This window comes from Pinus tabuliformis, chromosome 8 (genome assembly GCF_031772625.1).
Source record: "Pinus tabuliformis cultivar Carrire ecotype Pingquan chromosome 8, CPIR1, whole genome shotgun sequence".
NCBI classification, from domain to species: domain Eukaryota; kingdom Viridiplantae; phylum Streptophyta; class Pinopsida; order Pinales; family Pinaceae; genus Pinus; species Pinus tabuliformis.
The window spans coordinates 22,439,758-22,461,265 of record NC_142294.1 but is presented as its reverse complement, the minus strand read 5'-3'; the positions used below and the strand labels follow the sequence as shown (position 1 = coordinate 22,461,265).

Here is a 21,508-nt window from a genome sequence, read left to right as displayed (position 1 = left end):
TAGTTCGTTGTTGTTATTTTCCTTCAAGAAATGATACTAAAGAAGGTGCTTGTGCTGGAGAATAAAGTATGATGTGCTTTCCCTCATCCCCATTTGCAATAATCATACTTCCCGATTTGCATCCTATAAAGGCATCAACGGTGGCTAGCCACGGTCTGCCTAAAATTAGAGGATGTCCTCCTAAGTTTGTTTTTGGCTGCAAAATGGGGAAGTCTATAGGATACTCCCATGAATCCGAAGAGATTATGATATCTTCTAATATTCCTTCTGTTATAAATTTAGATCTATTCACTAACTCTAAGATGGTAGTAGTAGATCTAATGTTGTTTAAATCTAAATGTTTCATTGTCTCTATAGTCATTACATTTATAGCTGCTCCCAAATCTATTAATGTGTTTGGAACTGAATAATTGTTTATTGAAATAGTAACCATAGGGATACCAAGGTCAATATATTTTTCAATTGTTGTCTTTGTAGACATGAGGCTAGCTAATTTTTCGATGACTTGGATTGTAGTAGGATCCTTCTTTTTACCAGTTTTCTTGATGCATAATTCCTTCACTATTTTAGCATAAATTGGTATTTATTTGATTGCCTACAATAAAGGAACTTTAACATAAGCATTTTTTAATTCATCCAAAATACCAAATTCAAGAAAGGACATTTGAGTTTTTTGCTTTAGTAACCTCTCTGGATAGGGTGGTGTTTGAGTTATTACAGTTTTACCTTTATGAATTTGATTTTCTGAATGTGATGTTTCAAGTTGTTCTCCTTGTTCAGCTAGTTCTTCTATGATCAGAGGAGAATTTTTATGCAGTACTTTCCCAAGCCATAAATGGACATCATTTATGGGAAGAATGGAGTATGTTGCTTCTTCCACATTGTATGCAGGTTTATCAATTTTGTTACTCAAATTTTTGTACTGGTTGAGCTGGTAGTTGAGTTGGTCTAGGCTGGTTTGAAGGCAACTGTAGCTGCTATGGTTTTGTTAGTAATGGTGCAGGATTCTGTTGTGGAAATGGCATGGACTGTGGATATTGTTGGAACTGTTGGTATGGGAATGGTTGTTGATATTGTTGCTGGTATTGTTGTTGGTATTTTTGAGGATAAATTTATTGAGGTGGCTAGTTTCCATAACTATATCCTCTCTAACCTTGTGCAGGTTGGTTTTGATATTGTTATGAAGGCCAAGCTTGCCACGACATTGGGGTATTCCAAATGTTTTGAGGAGGATACTGATAGTTTTGTTGAGGAAATTGCTGAGGAAATTGTTGAGGAATCCTTGGTTGCCAAGGCCTTCTTGGTGCCACATAGTAAAAACCTTCTGCTCCTTGTACTTCTTCCATTGGATTCATTTGCAATTCTTTCAACTTTAGATAGTTTTTTGTTGAATAGTTTTCTATGCAAAGACCACATACCTAAACACTATCTAAAAGACATTCTCTTAATGCATGCTTCTTTCTACATTTGGGACAAAATATTGCTAAGATTTGTTCTTGTTCTTATTTATTTTTCTTTGCTTTCAGAACATCTACTTGTGTCCTTAATGTACTTAGAAGATCAGTTTTGAATTTTTCCAGCAAGCTCCCTATCTCTGCTCTTGTTACCCCTCCAGCTGTTGATTTTGCTACTTTTGAACTAATATCTCTCCTTCCAGTTTTTGATCTTCCTCTTGAATATTTTTGACATAGATCTGCAATTTCATGGAATGGAAAGTTTGAAATATCACCCTTACCCATTACATTCAAAATGTCAAGATATTCATCTCTTATACCTTTTAGAAAGATTGTACGGATGGTGTCTGAGTTTAGAGAGTGTTGTTTAGATTTTTTAAGGTTGTAAGAAAATCTTTCCAAGTATTCTTCTAAACTTTTGTCTTCTTGTTGTGTTATTCTAAAAACATCTTCTTTCGAGTCCCTAGGCCTACAATAGGCTTGATACTTTTTAAGAAAACTTTTCTTCATGTCATCCCAAGAAGTGATTGTACGTTCTCCTAAACCCATGAACCATTTTAATGTTGCTGCTTTCAAAGTAGCAGGAAAGAGGCGAAGCTTGTGTGTGTCATTTGTGTATCCATAAGTTCTACACAAGATATCGAATTCAAACATAAATGAGTCAGGATCTTCTATTGACATTCCATAAAAGTTAGGCAATACAAAAGGTGGAATGTTTTTCATTTTCACTTCTTCTCCTAATATTGCACTTGTGTCTAATATTGGAAAGCCAAAAGTAGCTTCTTGATCATCTTGTTCATTATCATTTAGTCTTTTGTTGTCATACTCTGTTTTTCTTTCTTCTTCTCTCTTTCTATCAACTTCTCTTCTTGCTTCTTCCTCTCTTTGTCTTCTCCATTCTCTTTGTTGTCTTTCATATTCAAGTCTCTGTTTTGGAGTAAGAATAACAGATCCTTTCCCTTCTTCTATCATAGTTTCAACTATTTCGATGGCAAATTGAGATTCAAGTTGTTGCTTGTTTTCGAAAATAGGTTGATCTATGGGCTCAAAAATGGGCTGATCTATTGGTTTAACAATTTTCCTTGTTTCCTTTTGTTTTTCTGAAGTAGGTGTTGCTTTTGGAGTTTGTTTTCTTTTTACCTCCCAGGCTAACAAGGTTTGTCTTTCAATTAAAGTTAATCTTTGTCATGTTCTTTGTTTTTCTTCTAATTCCTCTATTGTTGGTTTACCAGCAACTGATGTAGTTAGTCTTGATGGTCCTACTTCTATGGATGGGGGGTTTTGTTTAATAAATCTACCTTTCTGATCTCTATTCCTAGGCATAAAGAAACATAACTAAGAGAAACATAACATAACTGAATTTTTATTGTTTTGTTTTGTCATTTTTTTTTAGATTTTTTTTTTTTATCTTCTATTTGACTATGTTGATGAATGCCTCCTCGACAACGATGCCAAAATGTTGGGCTAATTTATTAACACAAATTAACACAAGTATTTCATTATCAATCCAGGTTTGTAAAACTTGGAGACATGTCCAAATGTATGGATATTAGATGTAGTCAAGTTTAGAAGATACAAGATGAAGAACTAAGGAAATACATATTATAAATATAAATCTAATCAAATAAAAACTAATTCACTTCTGCAATATATGTGAGATGAAGTAGCTCCTAACTTAGGAGATCCATTTATGTCCTTCTTCTACAATATTACTTGATGATTAGAAATCAAAAATCATTAATTGACAACAGCTTAAGATGCATAAATAAACAATGAAAGAGGCTCTTAACGTAAGAGATCCTTGATATTTCTCATCACAAATTCATTCATCATTATGATATTGTTAGAAAACTGGAATTGCATAAAATTGTTTGAAAACAAGAAAGATGAACTCTAGTTTTTATTCATTAATCCAATAGAAGGAGGGTTCAACTTGAACATTGTGTTGTCCCTTCATATCAAAATGATAAATAAACCAAGATTCATCAGCAAACATAAATCATCACACATCAATTCAAGTAAGCAAATCTGAAGCAAAACAAGTAAACAAATCTGAAGCAACTAGTTCATGAAAATCAAGCTAGTTTAACAATGAAGTGTACTTAGCTTGGAGTGGGGGCCCTCCACCCTTGCCTTGCACACTTGAAGAGGTTATCAACTACTGAAACTTCAGTCAATCATCCACACCATTGAACAACAAAATGAAAGTAGAACAAGTTCTTCAAATTAACTTCAAATATTCAAATGTCTCAACATAAAATTATACAAATTCTACATACATAAGCCTTCAAAGTTTTGGCTTAAATAGAAGATCATGAAACAAACTGATCTAAAGTATCTCTAACAACTATATCTATCCATATCCACCTATCCAAGTTAAATTCATCCAACCTATCACTAAAAATATGGAAAATCCCATGAAATCATAAAACTGCCCTATTTCCTAGGGATTTTCTGAATGACTAGTCCTGTTTGACCAGCTTTGACCGGGCCTGATTTAGCTTGGTTTGACCAAACAAATTGGAGTTAATTCAGTCCTAGTTCCAAATCTTTCCATAAATGTATCCATCTTGTGCCCAGGTGTCGTGCAAATATGACATCCATATAGCTATTATGGGAATTTCTAATTCTGTCCAAAAATTGCACATGAAATTCAATTTTCATAAAAACTTCTAGAAATTGAAAAATTAAATTTAAATACCTGAATATGCATAAAATACATCAAAATGAGGTGGATGTGATGGTCAATGGATGGAAAAGATATAAACTAAGTATGTTTTCTTAAACAAAACTGGACCAAAAATGAGGGCCAACAATGTAATCCAGGTGTCATAATATTTTCACTTTTGTTTCTTTGACATGTGTCACATTCTGCTACATACTTCTGAATATCGCGACTCATCCCCTTCCAAAATAATGATTGGCGTGCATTGTAGTAAGTTTTAAAGAACCCTACATGTCTCGATGATAGTGAATCATGTGACTCCTTGAGTATCTTGGATTTAAACTTGGAGTTTGCATTCAGATAGATTCTTCCTTTGTACCATAGAATATCATTCTTCCATTCAAATTTTGAGTTGTCTGGAAGGTTATTGATTATCGCAGTTATTTCTAGATCCTTGGCATACTCACTTCGAATCTCATTAATCCATTTAGGAACAACAATCGAGACTACAAGTAGTGTTGGTTCTTCGTCTTTCCTAGATAGGGCATCTACTATTACATTGTCCTTTCCCTTTTATGTAGTATCTCCATGTCAAAGGCGACAATTTTTTTAACCATTTTTGTTGTTCTTCGAAAGGTGTTCTATGTTGAAAGAGGTGTTGGAGATTTTTATGGTCTTTTCGTATGGAGAACTTACTTCCCAAAAGATATTGTCTCCACTTAGCCAGTGCATGCATAATAGCGAGCATTTCCTTATTGTATGTGGACTTAACATGTTCTCTTTTATTGATCTTCCTGCTTTCAAAAGGTATTGGATGCCTTTCTTGCATTAACATTGTGCCTATACCGAATCCGAAATCATCACACTCGATGATAAATGGTTTAGATAAATCTAGAGTTTCCAATACCGGGGCATTAGACATAACTTCCTTCAGTTCTTCAAAACACCTTCTTTCTTCCTCATCCCATTGAAATGAATTCTTCTTTAAAATGTTTGTCAGAGGTGCAGTTATATGTGCATAGTTTTTAATAAATCTTTGGTAATATCCAGTCAATCCTAAGAATCCTCTTAGCTTGGATATATTAATCGGTTTGGTCCATTCCTTTATAGCTTTGATTTTATTAGAGTCCACTTTTACACATTCATTGGATATAATGTGTCTGAGGTATTCTACTTCTTCCTTTAAAAGGTGCATTTGGATTTTTTTGCATAGAACTTACGCTCTTTCAATAGTGTAAGAACTTTATCCATATGTTGTAAGTGCTCCTTCCAAGTTTTACTGTAAATTAAAATATCAACAAAAAACACTAATACAAACTTCCTAAGATATGGATGAAATAATTCGTTCATAGTGGCTTGAAACGTTGTTGGTGCATTGGTTAACCCAAATGGCATTACTTTAAATTCATAGTGACCTTCATGTGTTCGAAATGTCGTTTTTGGTATGCCTTCCAACCTGATTCTGATTTGGTAATAGCCTGACCTTAAGTAAAATTTTGAGAAGTATTTTGCGCCATGTAGTTCATCCAACATTTCGTCGATAAAGGGGATTGGGAATTTGTTTTTAATCGTTATTTTGTTTAATCCTCTATAGTCAATGCATAGCCTGAATGAACCATCCTTCTTCCTTACCAATACCACTGGAGCAGCATACAGACTTTTACTTTTCGAGATGATCCCACACTTTAAAAGATCTTGGATTAATCTCTCAATTTTCGTCTTTTGGTGATGTGGATATCGATACGTCTTGATGTTGATGAGGTCTGACCCTACTTTGACTTCTATTGTATGCTCAATTTCCCTGTTAGGAGGCATTTTCATAGGCAGGTCTTGAAATACCTTTTCATGCTTCTGAATTAGATCTTGTACCTCTAGTGACTCTTCGTTGATCATGTTTGTAGATAACATTTATAATTGGTGGCATTGTACTACATAAGCTAGTGATCCTTTTCGAATCATCTTCATCATCTGAGCTAACGATATGATTTGATTCTCTGGTGCTTGGAATCCGTATAACTTGTACCTCTGCCCTTCCCAATTAAATCTTATGAAATTTACTTGATGGTTAGCAGCATAAGTGCCTAGAGTTTGTAGCCATTGGATCCATAAGACCACATATACTCCTTGATGCAGGAGCATCCAGCTAAGGGCATCATGACCGGGTGTTGGTCTCAGCCAAGAAGGACAGGTTCAAAGACTTTCAATTTCATTTACGTTTAACGAATAAAACAATGTCTAGAAACTAGTTTGTTTTATTATTATTAGTTAAGGAATATTAGGAATAGTACAGTTAGGATAATGTCATAACAGTTACATTGTTTTGTCATTTTCTTAGTCCATCTTACAGATGTTTGTTCATAAACAAAAGTATAATATTGTAAATCCAACAGCACAAGAAAACCTAGCATGATCATCGACTATGTAACTACAAAGAGTAATTGTATGGTAACCAAGAATAGTTTGAGTAACTGTTTAAATATAACATAAAAACCAATGTAATACATTTTGGAGGGGTTCAAGTACATGAGAAGAGAAAATACAATACACAGAGTAATTTCTTTCATCCGCAATATTTGAGTCCATCTGTAACAGCTTGTTGTAACATTTATTTACTTTTTCCTTAATCATTGAGTAAGCAAAACTAAGCAAATACTGTGCATTCCTACCTATTACATTTTATTTCCTTCCTAAAGAACAGAAAGCGAACAAAGAAATTGGACAAGCATTCCCAGCACGGAGTCTGGCAGCAAACATACGAAGTTCCACAAACGAAATCCAATCACATTATGGGCAGTTTGAAAAAGAATGAGAATGCAAATGCTGAGCAACAACCCCAGGACAGAGGTAAACGAAATATAACCAAATTCCTGTTAATTCTTTTTCATTACCAACAAAAAAATATTTACATTCAACAGTCCTGAGACACCCATTCAAACGGCAGAAAGAATATTACGAACCAGCAGAACCCTAAGGGTGAGGGTTTGGTCGGCCACCGTCCAAAAGGTGGTTCATAATTACAAATTGCCCAGAATACAAACAAGGGTTCTTGTACAAGATTGAACCAGGTCGCACAACAACAACGGGGAAAATCGAATGGAGGAGAACTGGGACTCTGCCCAGTAAACTGACAAAGACCACCTAACAAAAAAAATTGACAACAGTAGCAAAGAACGAGCCTACCGAAGCAAGGCTCATAGTAGTTTCATTGACCACGCCAGTGAACGAACCCCCACCTGCACAAGCAAGCCAAAGGAGCGTTGTTAGCCATATGCAAATAGAGTAAAGACAAGAAGTGACCTAAGAATGAGAAACTGAATGCACAGTTAATAAAATTTCTTTACCTGGAGAGTAGTCGTGTGGGAAGAGTGAAACCCCATTGAGCCACAGCCAACGGTGACACCTTGAGACCAAGGAGCAGACCTTGTTAGAGCCAGAGGAAAACGAAGAGGGTAAGCAAATCATGGAGGAACAACTTACCTGAACAGAACTGCGAAGCTGAGGAGGCCACCGTGACCGTGACCTGTAGAACGTAGCACATGCACCCATTAACCAAAGCTAATAACCAGAAGAACTACAATGAAATGAAAACAGTGGAGCAGGGACAAGTATGGTAACCAAGCAGATAGGAACAGCTGAAACCCTCTTACACAGACGAGAAGAACCTTCACACTGTGCCCAAGCAACTGAGCAACGAAGTCACCAGAACAAACGAAGGTGTCACACCAACAAATAGCATAACCCATAGCTGGGCGCACGCAGAGCCTGTTACCAAACTCCATACAGTCGCAGCACAAACCCTCACTACCAGTCCAAACCCTCGGCGCAGCGAAAATACAAGTGCAAAATGAAGAAATGACAAAGAACGCAGGGTTTTGGCGTAAACCAAGAGCAGGAAACAGTAACCGAGGCAAGTACCACCAACACAACATCATTAAAATTTGACATAAACGCTATCCAACGAATATCCAGAACAATCCTATGATTAACGCCTAATCATATGTATTAAAACCCAAATCATTTACTAATCATTCAATTGTTGATTAGAGCATTGTTATATCATTGTTAAGTATTATATTGTGGAATTACGGGTTGGTCCCATCATAGTGGTATCAGAGCAAGGTTTTAGAGTTTTTCCGAGAGATGGAAGTTGGAAGACGAGGACGTGGAAGGGGTGCTCGTAGAGCAGCAGATGAAGGATTGCGGGAGGAAATCAGGATCCTTACTGCCCGTTTGGAGGCAGTTGAAGCAGGAAGGAGAATGGATCCAGAGGTAGGAGATGATAGCGACGAAGAAGCTGTAGTGACAATAGATGGATCGGATGAAGAAGGGTTGGAAATGAGATTGTTGAGGTCGGTCCTATTGGCAAGTAGCAAGCCTAAACCAGAAATCCCAAATTATGATGACAGCTTGTCCATAGAGGTTATGTTGGACTGGATCAACAAACTTGACAAATATTTTGAGTGTGAAGAGGTCAATGAAGATCGAAGATTTAAGTTCGCAGTGACAAAGTTGAAGGGACACGCAGCCTTGTGGTGGGACAGTGTCCAAGCAGAGAGAAGAAGGATGAACAAATTGCCAATAAAGAAGTGGCCAAGGATGGTGGCCAAGCTGAAAGGCAGATTTTTGCCCAAGGATTACCAGATTGCACTACATCGACAAGTGCAAAATTTGAAACAGAAAGGGATGACAGTAAGAGAGTACACTGAAGAATTCTACTGGGTAAATTTAAGAGCTGGTTATACGGAGGACACCCCAGAGAAAACAACAAGGTATGTAAATGGTTTGAGATTAGAAATATTAGATGAAATCAGCATTCTTTCCCCGAAAAACATAGAAGAAGCATACCAGAGTGCTATGAAGGCAGAGGAGAAGATCACCAGAAAACAAAATGCTAGGAGAGGACGGGGAACTGGCAGAGGAAGAGGACAGTCTTATGGTAGAGGGCGAACTGCCAGCAATAGTGAAGAAGGTAGCAGTTCCAAAACTTCTGGGACAGCAGAAAAAGGTGACAACACTAGAGGTGGCAGGCCATATCAACGAGGAAGAGGAAATGGCCGAGGCAAAGGAGCTAACTATCAGTGCTACAGGTGCCACAAGTGGGGGCATAGATCTTTTGAGTGTCCTGAAGCAGAACAAGCTGGACAGAGAGGTGCATATGTCACACAGCCAGAGGAAGTGGAGGCACCTCCCCAAGAAGCAGAAAATGTGCTGGAAACGAGGGAAGCCTTAGTTTTGAACAAAGTGTTGCTGAAACCAGCCAAAGAAACAACTGAACAAACTCAAAGGAAAGCATTGTTCTGGACAATTTGTAAGTCACATGGAAAATGTTGTAAGCTGATTATCGATAGTGGGAGCATGGATAATCTGGTTGCCACGGAGATGGTAGAGAAGTTGGGGTTGAAGCGGTTGAAGCACCCCACTCCTTACAAGGTATCATGGCTGCAAAAAGGCCATCAGCTGTTGGTGGATGAGCAATGCGAAGTTGAGTTCCATATTGGCAGATATAAGGATAAGGTTATTTGTGATATAATGCCGATGGATGTATGTCATATACTGCTAGGCAGGCCATGGCAGTATGACAGGAAGGTAGTACATGACGGGAAGACAAACTGTTATAAGTTTGTCAAAGATGGGATCAAGCACACGCTTGTGCCCATCAAGGAAGAAGAGACAGCGGAAACAAGTGGGACGAGAGTGTTACTAATGGGTGGAAAACAATTTTTGAAGCAGATGGGAGATAGTGAAGTGAACTATGCTGTTGTTAGAAGAGAAAAGATAGTGTTGTTACACACAGAGGTGTCAGATTTGCCTACGGAAATTCGGCAGATGCTGCAAGAATTCAGCGATATAGTAGTGGACGACTTACCAGATAAATTTCCTCCCAAAAGAGGTATAAGTCATCATATTGACTTTATACCCAGAGCAAGTCTACCGAATAAGGCAGCGTATCGGATGAGCCCCAAAGACAATGAGGATATCAGAAAACAGGTGTAGGAATTGCTAGATAAAGGGTTGATAAGGGAGAGTTTGAGCCCCCGCGCAGTTCCAACAGTTCTCACTCCCAAGAAAGGAGGAGAATAGCGAATGTGCATAGACTCGAGGGCCATCAACAAGATTACCATCAGGTATAGATTTCCACTGCCACGGATGGACGACATGATGGACTGCCTGAGCGGGGCAACATATTTTTCAAAGATTGATTTAAAGAGTGGGTATCATCAGATTCGAATTCGGAAGGGGATGAGTGGAAGATAGCCTTCAAAACCAATGAAGGACTGTATGAGTGGCTGGTAATTCCATTCGGATTGAGTAATGCACCCAGTACCTTTATGCAACTGATGAACGAAACGCTGAAAGAATTTATGCAAAGTTTGTAGTAGTGTACCTGGATGATATATTAATTTTCAGCAAGACGAGGGAGGAACACTTTCGACATGTTCGAAGTGTGCTGGAAAAAATGCAATAGAATAAGCTGCTGATAAATCTGAAAAAATGCACTTTTTTTCAAAAAGAATTGGTTTATCTAGGTTTCGTGATTGCAGAAAACGAGTTGAAGATGGAACTAGAGAAGATTGCAGCAATTGTCAACTAGCCATCCCCAAAAAGTCTGTTTGAGGTACGTAGTTTTCATGGGCTGGCAAGCTTTTACCGAAAATTTATAAGAAATTTCAGTGAAATCTACGCACCTATGTTGGACACTATAAAGAAGGCAAGTCAGCCTTTTCGTTGGACCGAGGCAGCAGAAAGGAGTTTTCAACTACTGAAGAAGAAGATCACAGAGAGACCCATCTTGAGATTTCCAGATTTTAAAAAGATTTTTCAGGTTCTTTGTGATGCAATCAGTATGGCCATTGGAGCTGTACTTAGCCAAGAAGACAAACCTGTTGTGTTTTTCAATGAGAAGTTGAATGAAAGCAGGCAGAAGTATTCATCCTACGATAAGGAATTTTATGTTTTCATCCAAGCACTGAAGCATTGGAGACACTATCTGCTGGGGAATGAGTTTGTTTTATTCTCGGATAATTCTGCACTGCAATATGTGATGCAGCAGCACAAGTTGAATCACAAGCATGCTAAGTGGGTGGAATATTTGCAGAGTTTCACCTTTGTGTTGAAACACATTAGCGGGCAGGCCAACAAGGTGGTGGATGCGTTGAGCAGAAGAGCCTTACTCCTGCAGGAGAGTACGATACAAGTGTTGGGCTTTGAGCATTTGAAAGACTTATATTAGACCGACATGGATTTCAAAGAGGCTTATGAAGCCTGTCAGAATCCTTTGCTAAGAAACAATAGTCCGTGGTTGGACTATAATTTGCAGGAGAAGCTATTGTTTAAAGGGGGACAGTTATGCATCCCTGATTACTCAGTGAGAGAGAATATCATTTGGGAGAAGCATAGTGGAGGTCTAGCCGAACATTTCGACATAGACAAAACATTAGAGCAGCTCAACCATTTTTATTATTGGCCAAAAATGCGAAGGGATGTGCAGAGATTTGTGACCAAATGTAAAGTGTGTCAGTTGGCAAAAGGACACAGTCAAAATACGGGACTCTACATGCCATTGCCCATTCCAAGTAGACTATGGGACTTAGTCAGCTTGGACTTCGTCTTGGGTCTACCAAGGACACAATGGGGTTATGATTCAGTGATGGTAGTAGTAGACTGGTTTTCAAAGATGGTGCATTTCATCCCTTGTAGAAAAACCAGCAATGCCACTCACGTGGCCCACTTGTTCTTTATAGAGATCGTCAGGCTACACGGTCTACCTAAGTCCATTCTCTCTGACAGGGACGTGAAGTTTACAGGGCACTTCTGGCGCACCTTGTGGAAGAAGATGGACATGTAGTTAAGTGTTAGCTCTGCTCATCACCCGCAGACCGACAAGCAAATAGAGGTAGTAAATAGGAGTCTACGGAACCTGCTATGAAGTTTGATCGGTGAAAATTCGCGAATGTGGGATTGAGTACTTGCCCAGGCAGAGTTTTCTTACAATGACTCGCCCAATCATAGCACGGGTTACAGTCCTTTTCAGATCTTATATGGCATGCATCCTTGCGGAGTGCATGAACTACGAGGTTTAGGACAGCAGGAAAGATGAAGTGCTGATGGGGAAGATTTCACCAAGGCGATGAACAATCTCCACGAGCAGGTGAAAATAAAGTTGCAGGACAACGGTAAAAAATATAAGCAGCGAGCAGATTTGAAACGGAGAGAAGTGCAATTTAATGTGGGGGATGAAGTCCTCATGCATTTGCGCAAGGAGCATTTTCTTAGAGGTGCATATAACAAGCTGAAGTACAAGAAGATAGGCCCCTACAAAGTTCTCCAGAAATTTTCAGCAAATGCTTATGAATTACAGCTGCCACCAGGAATAGGCATCTCGCCCATCTTTAATATGGCAGACCTGTTTCCATACACTATTGATCTAGAGGAAAACAATACCGCACGGCCTACACGGGACACACAGGAGGGAAGTGATACTTGGATGAGACAAATGCCTTATGCTCAACCCCTCGAGATCGAGAGGATCCTCGACACTCAGGTGGCCAAGCGAACTCAGTGGAAAGAGTATCTGCAATATCTGGTCAAGTGGAAGAACCGTCCTATTGAGGACAGTTCGTGGCTTAACGCTAGACAGATAAAGCAAGCGGGTTATTCAATCAAGAAGCTCATGAACTGGAGTCATGAATTTTTCTTACCCCGGGAGCCTGATGCAGGAGCATCCAGCTAAGGGCATCATGACTGGGTGTTGGTCTCAGCCAAGAAGGACAGGTTCAAAGACTTTTAATTTCATTTACGTTTAATGAATAAAATAGTGTCTAGAAACTAGTTTGTTTTATTATTATTAGTTAAGGAATATTAGGAACAGTATAGTTAGGATAGTGTCATAATAGTTACATTGTTTTGTCATTTTCTTAGTCCATCTTACAGATGTATGTTCATAGACAAAAGTATAATATTGTAAATCCTACAGCACAAGAAAACCCAGCATGATCATTGACTATGTAACTACAAAGAGTAATTGTATGGTAACCAAGAACAGTTTGAGTAACTGTTTAAACATAACATAAAAGCCAATGTAATACATTCTGGAGGGGTTCATTACATGAGAAGAGAAAATACAATACACAGAGTAATTTATTTCATCTGAAATATTTGAGTCCCTCTGTAACAGCTTGTTGTAACATTTATTTACTTTTTCCTTAATCATAGAATAAGAAACACTAAGCAAATACTGTGTGTTCCTACCTATTACATTTTATTTCCTTCCTAAAGAACAGAAAGCAAACAGAGAAATTGGACAAGCATTCCGAGCACGGAGTCTGGCAGCAAACATATGGAGTTCCACAAATGAAAGCCAATCACATTATGGGTAGTTTGAAAAAGAATGAGAATGCAAATGTTGAGCAACGACCCCAGGACAGAGGTAAACGAAATATAACCAAATTTCCTATTAATTCTTTTTCATTACCAACAAAAAAATATTTACATTCAACAATCCTCAGACACCCATTCAAACGGTGGAAAGAATATTACGAACCAGCAGAACCCTAAGGGTGAGGGTTTGGTCGGCCACCGTCCAAAAGGTGGTTCATAATTACAAATTTCCCAGAATATAAACAAGGATTCTTGTACAAGATTGAGTCGAGTCGCACAACAACAACGAGGAAAATCGAATGGAGGAGGATTGGGACTCTGCCCAGTAAACTAACAGAGATCACCTAACAAAAACAAATTGACAACAGTAGTAGAGAACGAGCCTACCGAGCAAGGCCCGTAGCAGTTTCATCGACCATGCCAATGAATGAACCCCCACCTGCACAAGCAAGCCAAAGGAGCATTGTTAGCCATATGCAAACAGAGTAAAGACAAGAAGTGACCTAAGAATGAGAAACTAAATGCACAGTTAATAAAATTGCTTTACCTGGAGAGTAGTCGCGTGGGAAGAGTGAAACCCCACTGAGCCACAACCAATGGTGACACCTTGAGACCAAGAAGCAAACCTTGTTAGAGCCAGAGGAAAACGAAGAGGGTAAGCAAGTCATGGAGGAACAACTTACCTGAACAGAACTATGAAGCTGAGGAGGCCACCATGATCATGACCTGTAGAACGCAACACAAGCACCCATTAACCAAAGCTAATAACCAGAAGAACTACAACGAAATGAAAACAGTGGAGCAGGGACAAGCATGGTAACCAAGTAGACGGGAACAGCTAAAACCCTCTTACACAGACAAGAAGAACCTTCACCCTGTGCCCAAGCAATCGAGCAATGGAGTCACCAGAGCAAACGAAGGTGTCACACCAACAAACAGCATAACCCATAGTTGGGCACACGCAGAGCCTATTACCAAACTCCATACATTCACAGCACAAACCCTCACTGCCAATCCAAACCCTCAGCGTAGCGAAAATACAAGTGAAAAATGAAGAAATGACAAAGAACACAATGTTTTGGCATAAACCAAGAGCAGGAAACAATAACCGAGGCAAGTACCGCCAACACAACATCATTAAAATCCGACATAAATTCCATCCAACGAATATCCAGAACAATCCTATGATTAGCGCCTAATCACATGTATTAAAACCCAAATCATTTACTAATCATTCAATTGTTGATTAGAGCACTGTTATATCATTGTTAAGTATTATATAGTGGAATTACAGGCTGGTCCCATCACTCCTCCTAATGGTACAGTGAAGAACGGGGATTCTAAATTAAAGTCTTGTATCTACAATTTAACCTTATGGCATTTCCCTACCTTTTCAATCTACTTAGCATCAGCTACCACCACCTTCATGTTCGGTATGGGAAATGAGAAAATGTTGAGTCTCTTTGCCACGGTTGCATCTAAAAAATTGTGGGTGCTACCAGAGTCGATGAGAACCACTACGTTGTTCTTATTTATATGTCCTTTCAATTTTAGAGTCTGAGGTTGTGATATACCTGTCATAGCTGATAGTGACACTTGTAGAATACTTTCGTCATCTAATTCTGGAGAGAATTCTAAGGCATCTTCTGTTTCATCTATGTTGGAATCATCATTGTTTGAATCATTAGTTGCTTCACAGTTATATAGGTTCTTTGATTCTTTTCCTTTAGCACATATATGTTTAGGGTCCCACTTCTCACCACATTGTTTTCATTTGCCTTCTTTTATCCTTTGTATTTCCACATTAGATTTTTCACCTTCACGACGATGTGGTGGAACATATCTTGTATTATTCGTATCCACAGAATGTGGCATTCTTCGTCTCGAATATACTTTTTCCAGTTTTGACCACAGTTTTTGTTCAAATTTCTTTTTAGCAGTTTTTGCTTTTCGTCTTTGCTACTTCTATTGACGTAATGTCATGAAGCTCAAGTTCTACTTGTATATGAGTTTTAAGTCCGGAGATGTATGATTGAATTAGACGAAATTCTAATAACCCAAGTACTCATGTTGCTAAGGTCTCCCATTCTCAAGTGTACTCATCCACACTTCCTTTTTGTCATAATCTGATGAGTGTTGAAAAGAACTCTTCTTCCTTTACACCTTGGAATCTTTTAAAGAATGCATCCTTAAATTTTCTCCAACTGATGGTGATTGTCGTCTTCTTCCACCACATATACCAATGATATGCTTCTCCTTCCATTTTCATGGAAGTGTGCATAATTTTTTCGTCATCATTGTCGATGTTGTAGAACTCAAAGTATTCTTCTGCTTTATTCAACCACGCAACGTTGCATTTTTTGTTCCCATCGAATTTGGGCAGCTCAATTTTTTCCTTTCATTGATACGTTGCTAATGGTGGAGCGAAAAGAGGGTGTTGATTGGTGAATGTATCCCCGAGTTTCTTATTTGAAAAAGTCGCATTATTATTTCCTTGATGATGCATGGATGATTTTTTGGAGATTCCGCTTTTTCATGAGAATCCGTTGAATTTGTTGAATCTGATGAATTGTGTTGTTGATTACCTCCATCATCTTGAAGTAGTTGTTCGGGTGTAACCTTCATCCTTCCACACAAAGTGTTCAACAATGCTATTGTATGATTATGATTCATTTTGGATTGGATATGGTTCTGCCCAAGCTGTAATTCTATCTGATTTGTCGTATCCTGAAGCTTCTTTATATCGTCAGAATTTCCGATAACTTTACTCTCGTGATTGACTAATTTTTTGTTGAAATCATCGGAGTGGCTAGTAATCATATTCTCCAAATCAATCAATTTTTTGCTAAAATCAGCCATTGACATCAACGACATTGAACCAGTTTGTGGGGGTGTATATTTGTCTGCCAACTTAAATTTTTTTTTTTTAATCTGTATTATTTTTTTTTAATTAGTAATTTTTTTTTAACTATATACTATATAATTATATTAGTATATATAGTTATAAATATTAATTATTATATAATTACGAATTACATAACAATTAATAATCAACTATATAATAATTAATGTATATGTATAGTGTATGCAACTATATAATAATTAGTGTAATCAAGTGGAGAGTCGTCACAGTGACTGCCGAGGTCAATGCCCACCGAACATGAATCGAGTTAGCCATCATGGTGACTGCCGTGGTCAATGCCCACCGAACGAATTGAGTTAGTCGTCACGGTGACCGCCGCGGTCAATGCCCACTGAATAGGATGTAATGTTCCGAACAGGTTCGATGTCCTTCGAATGGACGTGACTACTGATGTAATAAATTGTTGAACAGTTTAACAAGAACAAGATGCGACAAGGAACGAGGTGGAGAAAGATCGGATACAGACAGGGTTGCAAATGCGGGTAGCGGAAATGGTCGACGGGTACGAACAATGGTGTGGTGTTGAGGAACTTTTGTGTAGCATCTGCGGGAGAACCAAACCTGCTGTGATACCAGATGGAACACCGAACTTAATAATTGACAACCATGATAAATATTTTATTAATAATTGAATAGATGATGTTTACATTTTGTGGGAGGCCCTGACTATACACTGCCTTGGGTGCCTCTTGGTGAATGGGCATGATCTTTGATCATGCCCTTTGCCTAATAAATTATAAACTAACTATTTTTTTATATAGCCCCAATCAAAGTCCAAGTGTGTAACTGCTTGGTAACAACATGAGCTCTCATTAGACAATAATCCAATTTTCACCTCTGACTATGCTTACATAATTTTGACAAATAGCAACCACAATCAAAGTCCAAGTGTGCGATTGCTTGGTAACCACATGGGCTCTCATTTTATAGACAATAATCCAATTTTCACATCTGACTATGCTTACATGATTTTGACAAATAACAACCCCATTCAAAATCTAAGTGTGTGATTGCTTAATAACCACATGGGCTCTCATTTTATAGACAATAATCCAATTTTCACCTCTGACTATACTTAAATAATTTTGACAAATAACAATGAATCAAAGTCCAAGTGTATGATTGTTCCGTAACCACATGGGCTCTCATTTTATAGACAATAATCCAATTTTCACCTCTCACTATACTTACATAATTTGCCAAATAACAATCCCAATCAAATTCCAAGTGTGCGATTGCTGGGTAACCACATGGACTCTCATTTTATTTATTTTAAACATTTGCAAATTTGTAAGTTTATATCATATTGAAAAATAACAACATGAATCAAATTCCAAGTGTACGGGTCCTTGGGTGACCACTTGGCATGAAGTCGCTGACAATTCACGTGGAAAGCTTGGTTGAGAACGAGTCAAAATACATGTAAGTACTAGAAGGAACGTGCATACGAGAATGCGGTGGAACCTAAAATTCCATGAGAATCAAATGAGGCGTGGATATTTGGCCTCCAAAGACATGTGTGATATTTGCCCACGTCGATGTTGGATAGCCCTCGCCATCTCCGAACCTAACTCCCGTGTGACTGCAGTGCTTCGCCCTATCTCCCAACCAAAAGCCACGCCCTATAAACGCAAGCCCGTCGCCTCCCTCTAACTTCTCTCAAACTGGATTACAGATGCACCGCATGTCTTTCCCAGGCGGCTGAGAACCAGAAAAACGAATTAAGCTACCGATTTTAAGTTCAGATTTGGTGTCAATTATTTGCGAGCAATGGCTACAATTTCCAGCATAGCAGCACCAGGGAACAACGTGCTGTGGCGTGGAATGACGATTAATGATGGGAGCGGGTGGAAGAAGACTTCCATGGCGGGGGATGGTTCCGCTCAACTGAATGCGCGCCTATGGTCTTACAGGACGTCGGGCAAGGCCGTTCGAGCTCAGCCTGTAATGGGCAATAAAAATGAAGGCAAAGGATTATTCGCTCCTCTGGTGGTGCTCGCTCGTAATATCATCGGCAAAAAACCCTTCAACCAATTGAGAGGAAAAGCTATTGCCTTGCACTCACAGGTAATATTACCCTGTTTCCTCAAAAATAAAATTGGGTCCACTCTGAAACCGCACATTGGAAATTTATATGAGTCTTATTTCATTAATTTTCTGTCCTCCCCTTTTTTTTTTCCTTCTCTAAAATCAGAAAAGAATGGCCCATATTTCCTTATATTCTGTTGGGAGACATTGAAATTAAAACTGGCTTTTCTTATATTATTGTAATTTTTATAAACAATAAATAATATTAGATATCATTTTGGGATTCAAAGTCATTCACTTATGACCATTTTCATGAGGAGTAGTCGTAACTGACTAATTTCTCATGATTTTTGAATAGTTCACTTATCACTGCGTAAACCCTCATACTTAAATTCAAAAATAAATAATAATAAATAATATTTTATTAATTTTTCCTTATATTCTGTTGGGAGAGATTGAAATTAAAATTTGTTTTTCTGTTTGGAAAGATTGAAATTAAAAAATGTTTTTGTGTTTGGAAAGATTGAAATTAAAATTTGGTTTTCTGTTTGGAAAGATTGAAATTAAAAAATGTTTTTGTGTTTGGAAAGATTGAAATTAAAAGTTGTTTTTCTTAATAGGGGAGGAATTGATTTTTTCCAATAATAAAGAGGATGATTGGAGTAATTAAGTTTAGGATGATTGGAGTAATTGAGTTTTTGATAAAGAGTGTTTGGTATCCTCCCATCAAAATGGTGCAATTTTCATAAATGGCAAGTTGAGCTTATATGGTTGTAATTTTCATGAACATTAAAGAATATTTTCATTAATTTTTTTTTTTTATACTCTGTTTTGAAAGTTTGGAATTAGAAGTTTGAAAAGTTAGTTATGTAGCCCTCATCCTTAGTTCAGCTGTTTCACATTAAACTGATTAATGGGTGGATTAATACTGAATCTGTTTCTCTTATAAGTTTAATCCTCCAAACTGGTTTTCATGCATTTCATCTGGAATACCATTAGATTCTCCATCAGAGCTGAGAGTTCCAATTTCTTCCTTTAGTATACATATAAAACAGCTCCCATTTTCTTTCTGGGGCTTTTTCTTGCTTTTCTTCTTCCCTGTCAACAGACATCAATGTAGTTTAAGAAAATCGTGGTAGTCTCAGGTTTTATGCTACTCTACTCCTTTACTGTGTAACCAATGATATCATTTAAACTTAAAGATCTGTTATATGTGAATATATATTACATTCTCCTAAGTACCATCTCAATATATTGCAGTCATACAAACTAATCTACTTGGCAGAGTGATTTGATATCTTGGACACCTGAGTTTTGGCTTGGACAATCTTGAATTGAAACTAAGCTGCAATTCTGAATAACACATTGTCAAAGAAACTCCATATATATATAATTTCTGAAACTGGCCAAAATTGAGAACTTATTAATGTGTTGTTGTGCTGGTGATGAAATAGGTTATTACGGAATTTTGCAAATCCATAGGAGCTGATGCCAAACAAAGACAAGGCTTGATTCGTTTGGCTAAGAAAAATGGTGAAAAGTTGGGGTTCTTGGCGTAGCTGCAACCTGCAGTTATATTCATATTCGTGGCAGGAAAGTCATGGCCTGCTGAGTTCGAGAAACCATGAGTGTGGAATGTTTTGGGTTCTGCATTTGGGAGAAATGGGCTAAATTCATTTTTCTAAAACAGCTTATCAATAGTGCTTGTAAGCATTTTACTGTGCTATACAAAACAGTGAGATCATGTGATATTATTTCAAATTTTAATGAATACCGTATCTTATTATCTCACTCTGAGCAGAATGGGTGGACAAAATTGTTTGTACTGGCCCTTTGTATTTTCATTTTAGCAATTTTGGAAAACATGGCAGGAAGTGAAGACATTGTTTCTGAACGTTGCTTTCTAATGAGAAACTTCAAAGAAATCTATACATAATGTTTTTGAAATAATGTGTGCACAGAGGTTGATTAATGTTAAAACTATGTCTATATTAATTTTACTAATGTTTAATTATATTAACATTGAGGTAGGCCAAGAAATCTATACATAATGTTTTTGAAATAATGTGTGCACAGAGGTTGATTAATGTTAAAACTATGTCTATATTAATTTTACTAATGTTTAATTATATTAACATTGAGGTAGGCCAGGTGTATTATATATTTTGAGTGCAAATGGGTGATCTTGCCTAACTAATGTAATTAGGGGATGTATTGATTAATGTTAAAAAACTGTCAATAAGACACGATACAATACATGAAGATGGGAAAATAAGATGCAATCACAAAAAAAATTGATATTTTCCAACGATATATTTATTCTAATAGTATAACCATGGATAAATGAAATGAATATTTTTGGATTTACTTATATTTTGATATGGAATATTTATCAATAAATGTTAAACTTTCCACATTTAAGAAGTGGCAATAACTAAAGAAATTTTTCAATAATTAAAGAAAGATGATCAATATTAATAAATATCGAAGAGATGTAACTATTTTTAAATTTTTATTGTTTTAATTCATTAAGTAAAGAAGACACCCTATCAAGAAATACACTCTATTAAGAAATATGAATTGAATGAATGATCTAGAACTTTATGATTATATTTTTTTCTCAATTATAATTCTACCAATAAGGTAAAAGAACTATTGTTTTAATTCATTAAGTAAAGAAGACACCCTATCAAGAAATACACTCTATTAAGAAATATGAATTGCAACTTATAAATGAATGATGTAGAACTTTATGATTATATTTTTTTCTCAATTATAATTCTACCAATAAGGTAGAAGAACTAGCGTATAAATTGGTATACTTTCGATTTTCAATATGAAAAAACACTAAATATGAACGCTGATAATTTGAAAAGTCTCATTGTTTGAATATATCAATTTCAAAATATATAATATCCACACGAATTCGATTATTTAATGAGTGAATTTTGAGAAATGAATTGGATTCAAGTTTCATCTTTCCTTGAAAATCTATAATAATCCAATTAAATGTAAAACAACAATAATAAGTCTAATAATCATGAGAGAAAAATGTCCATA

At 37.1% G+C, this 21,508-nt stretch overlaps 1 protein-coding gene across 1 annotated transcript; it reads left to right on the top strand.

The window, feature by feature from the left end:
* Window positions 1-18,060: 18,060 nt before the first annotated feature.
* On the top strand, window positions 18,061-20,239 carry LOC149233952 (protein PROTON GRADIENT REGULATION 5, chloroplastic-like). The gene is made up of 2 exons (XM_089371693.1): window positions 18,061-18,487; window positions 19,903-20,239. Exons 1-2 carry the CDS (start codon window positions 18,191-18,193, stop codon window positions 20,005-20,007), a joined length of 402 nt encoding a protein of 133 aa, XP_089227819.1. The 5' UTR covers window positions 18,061-18,190; the 3' UTR covers window positions 20,008-20,239.
* Window positions 20,240-21,508: the final 1,269 nt, after the last annotated feature.

Excerpts from the sequence above, each read along its gene's own strand:
- LOC149233952 (XM_089371693.1), top strand. The coding sequence starts at position 18,191 with ATGGCTACAATTTCCAGCATAGCAGCACCAGGGAACAACGTGCTGTGG. Across the intron at positions 18,488-19,902 it reads CTATTGCCTTGCACTCACAG|GTTATTACGGAATTTTGCAA; the intron begins GTAATATTACCC and ends GTGATGAAATAG.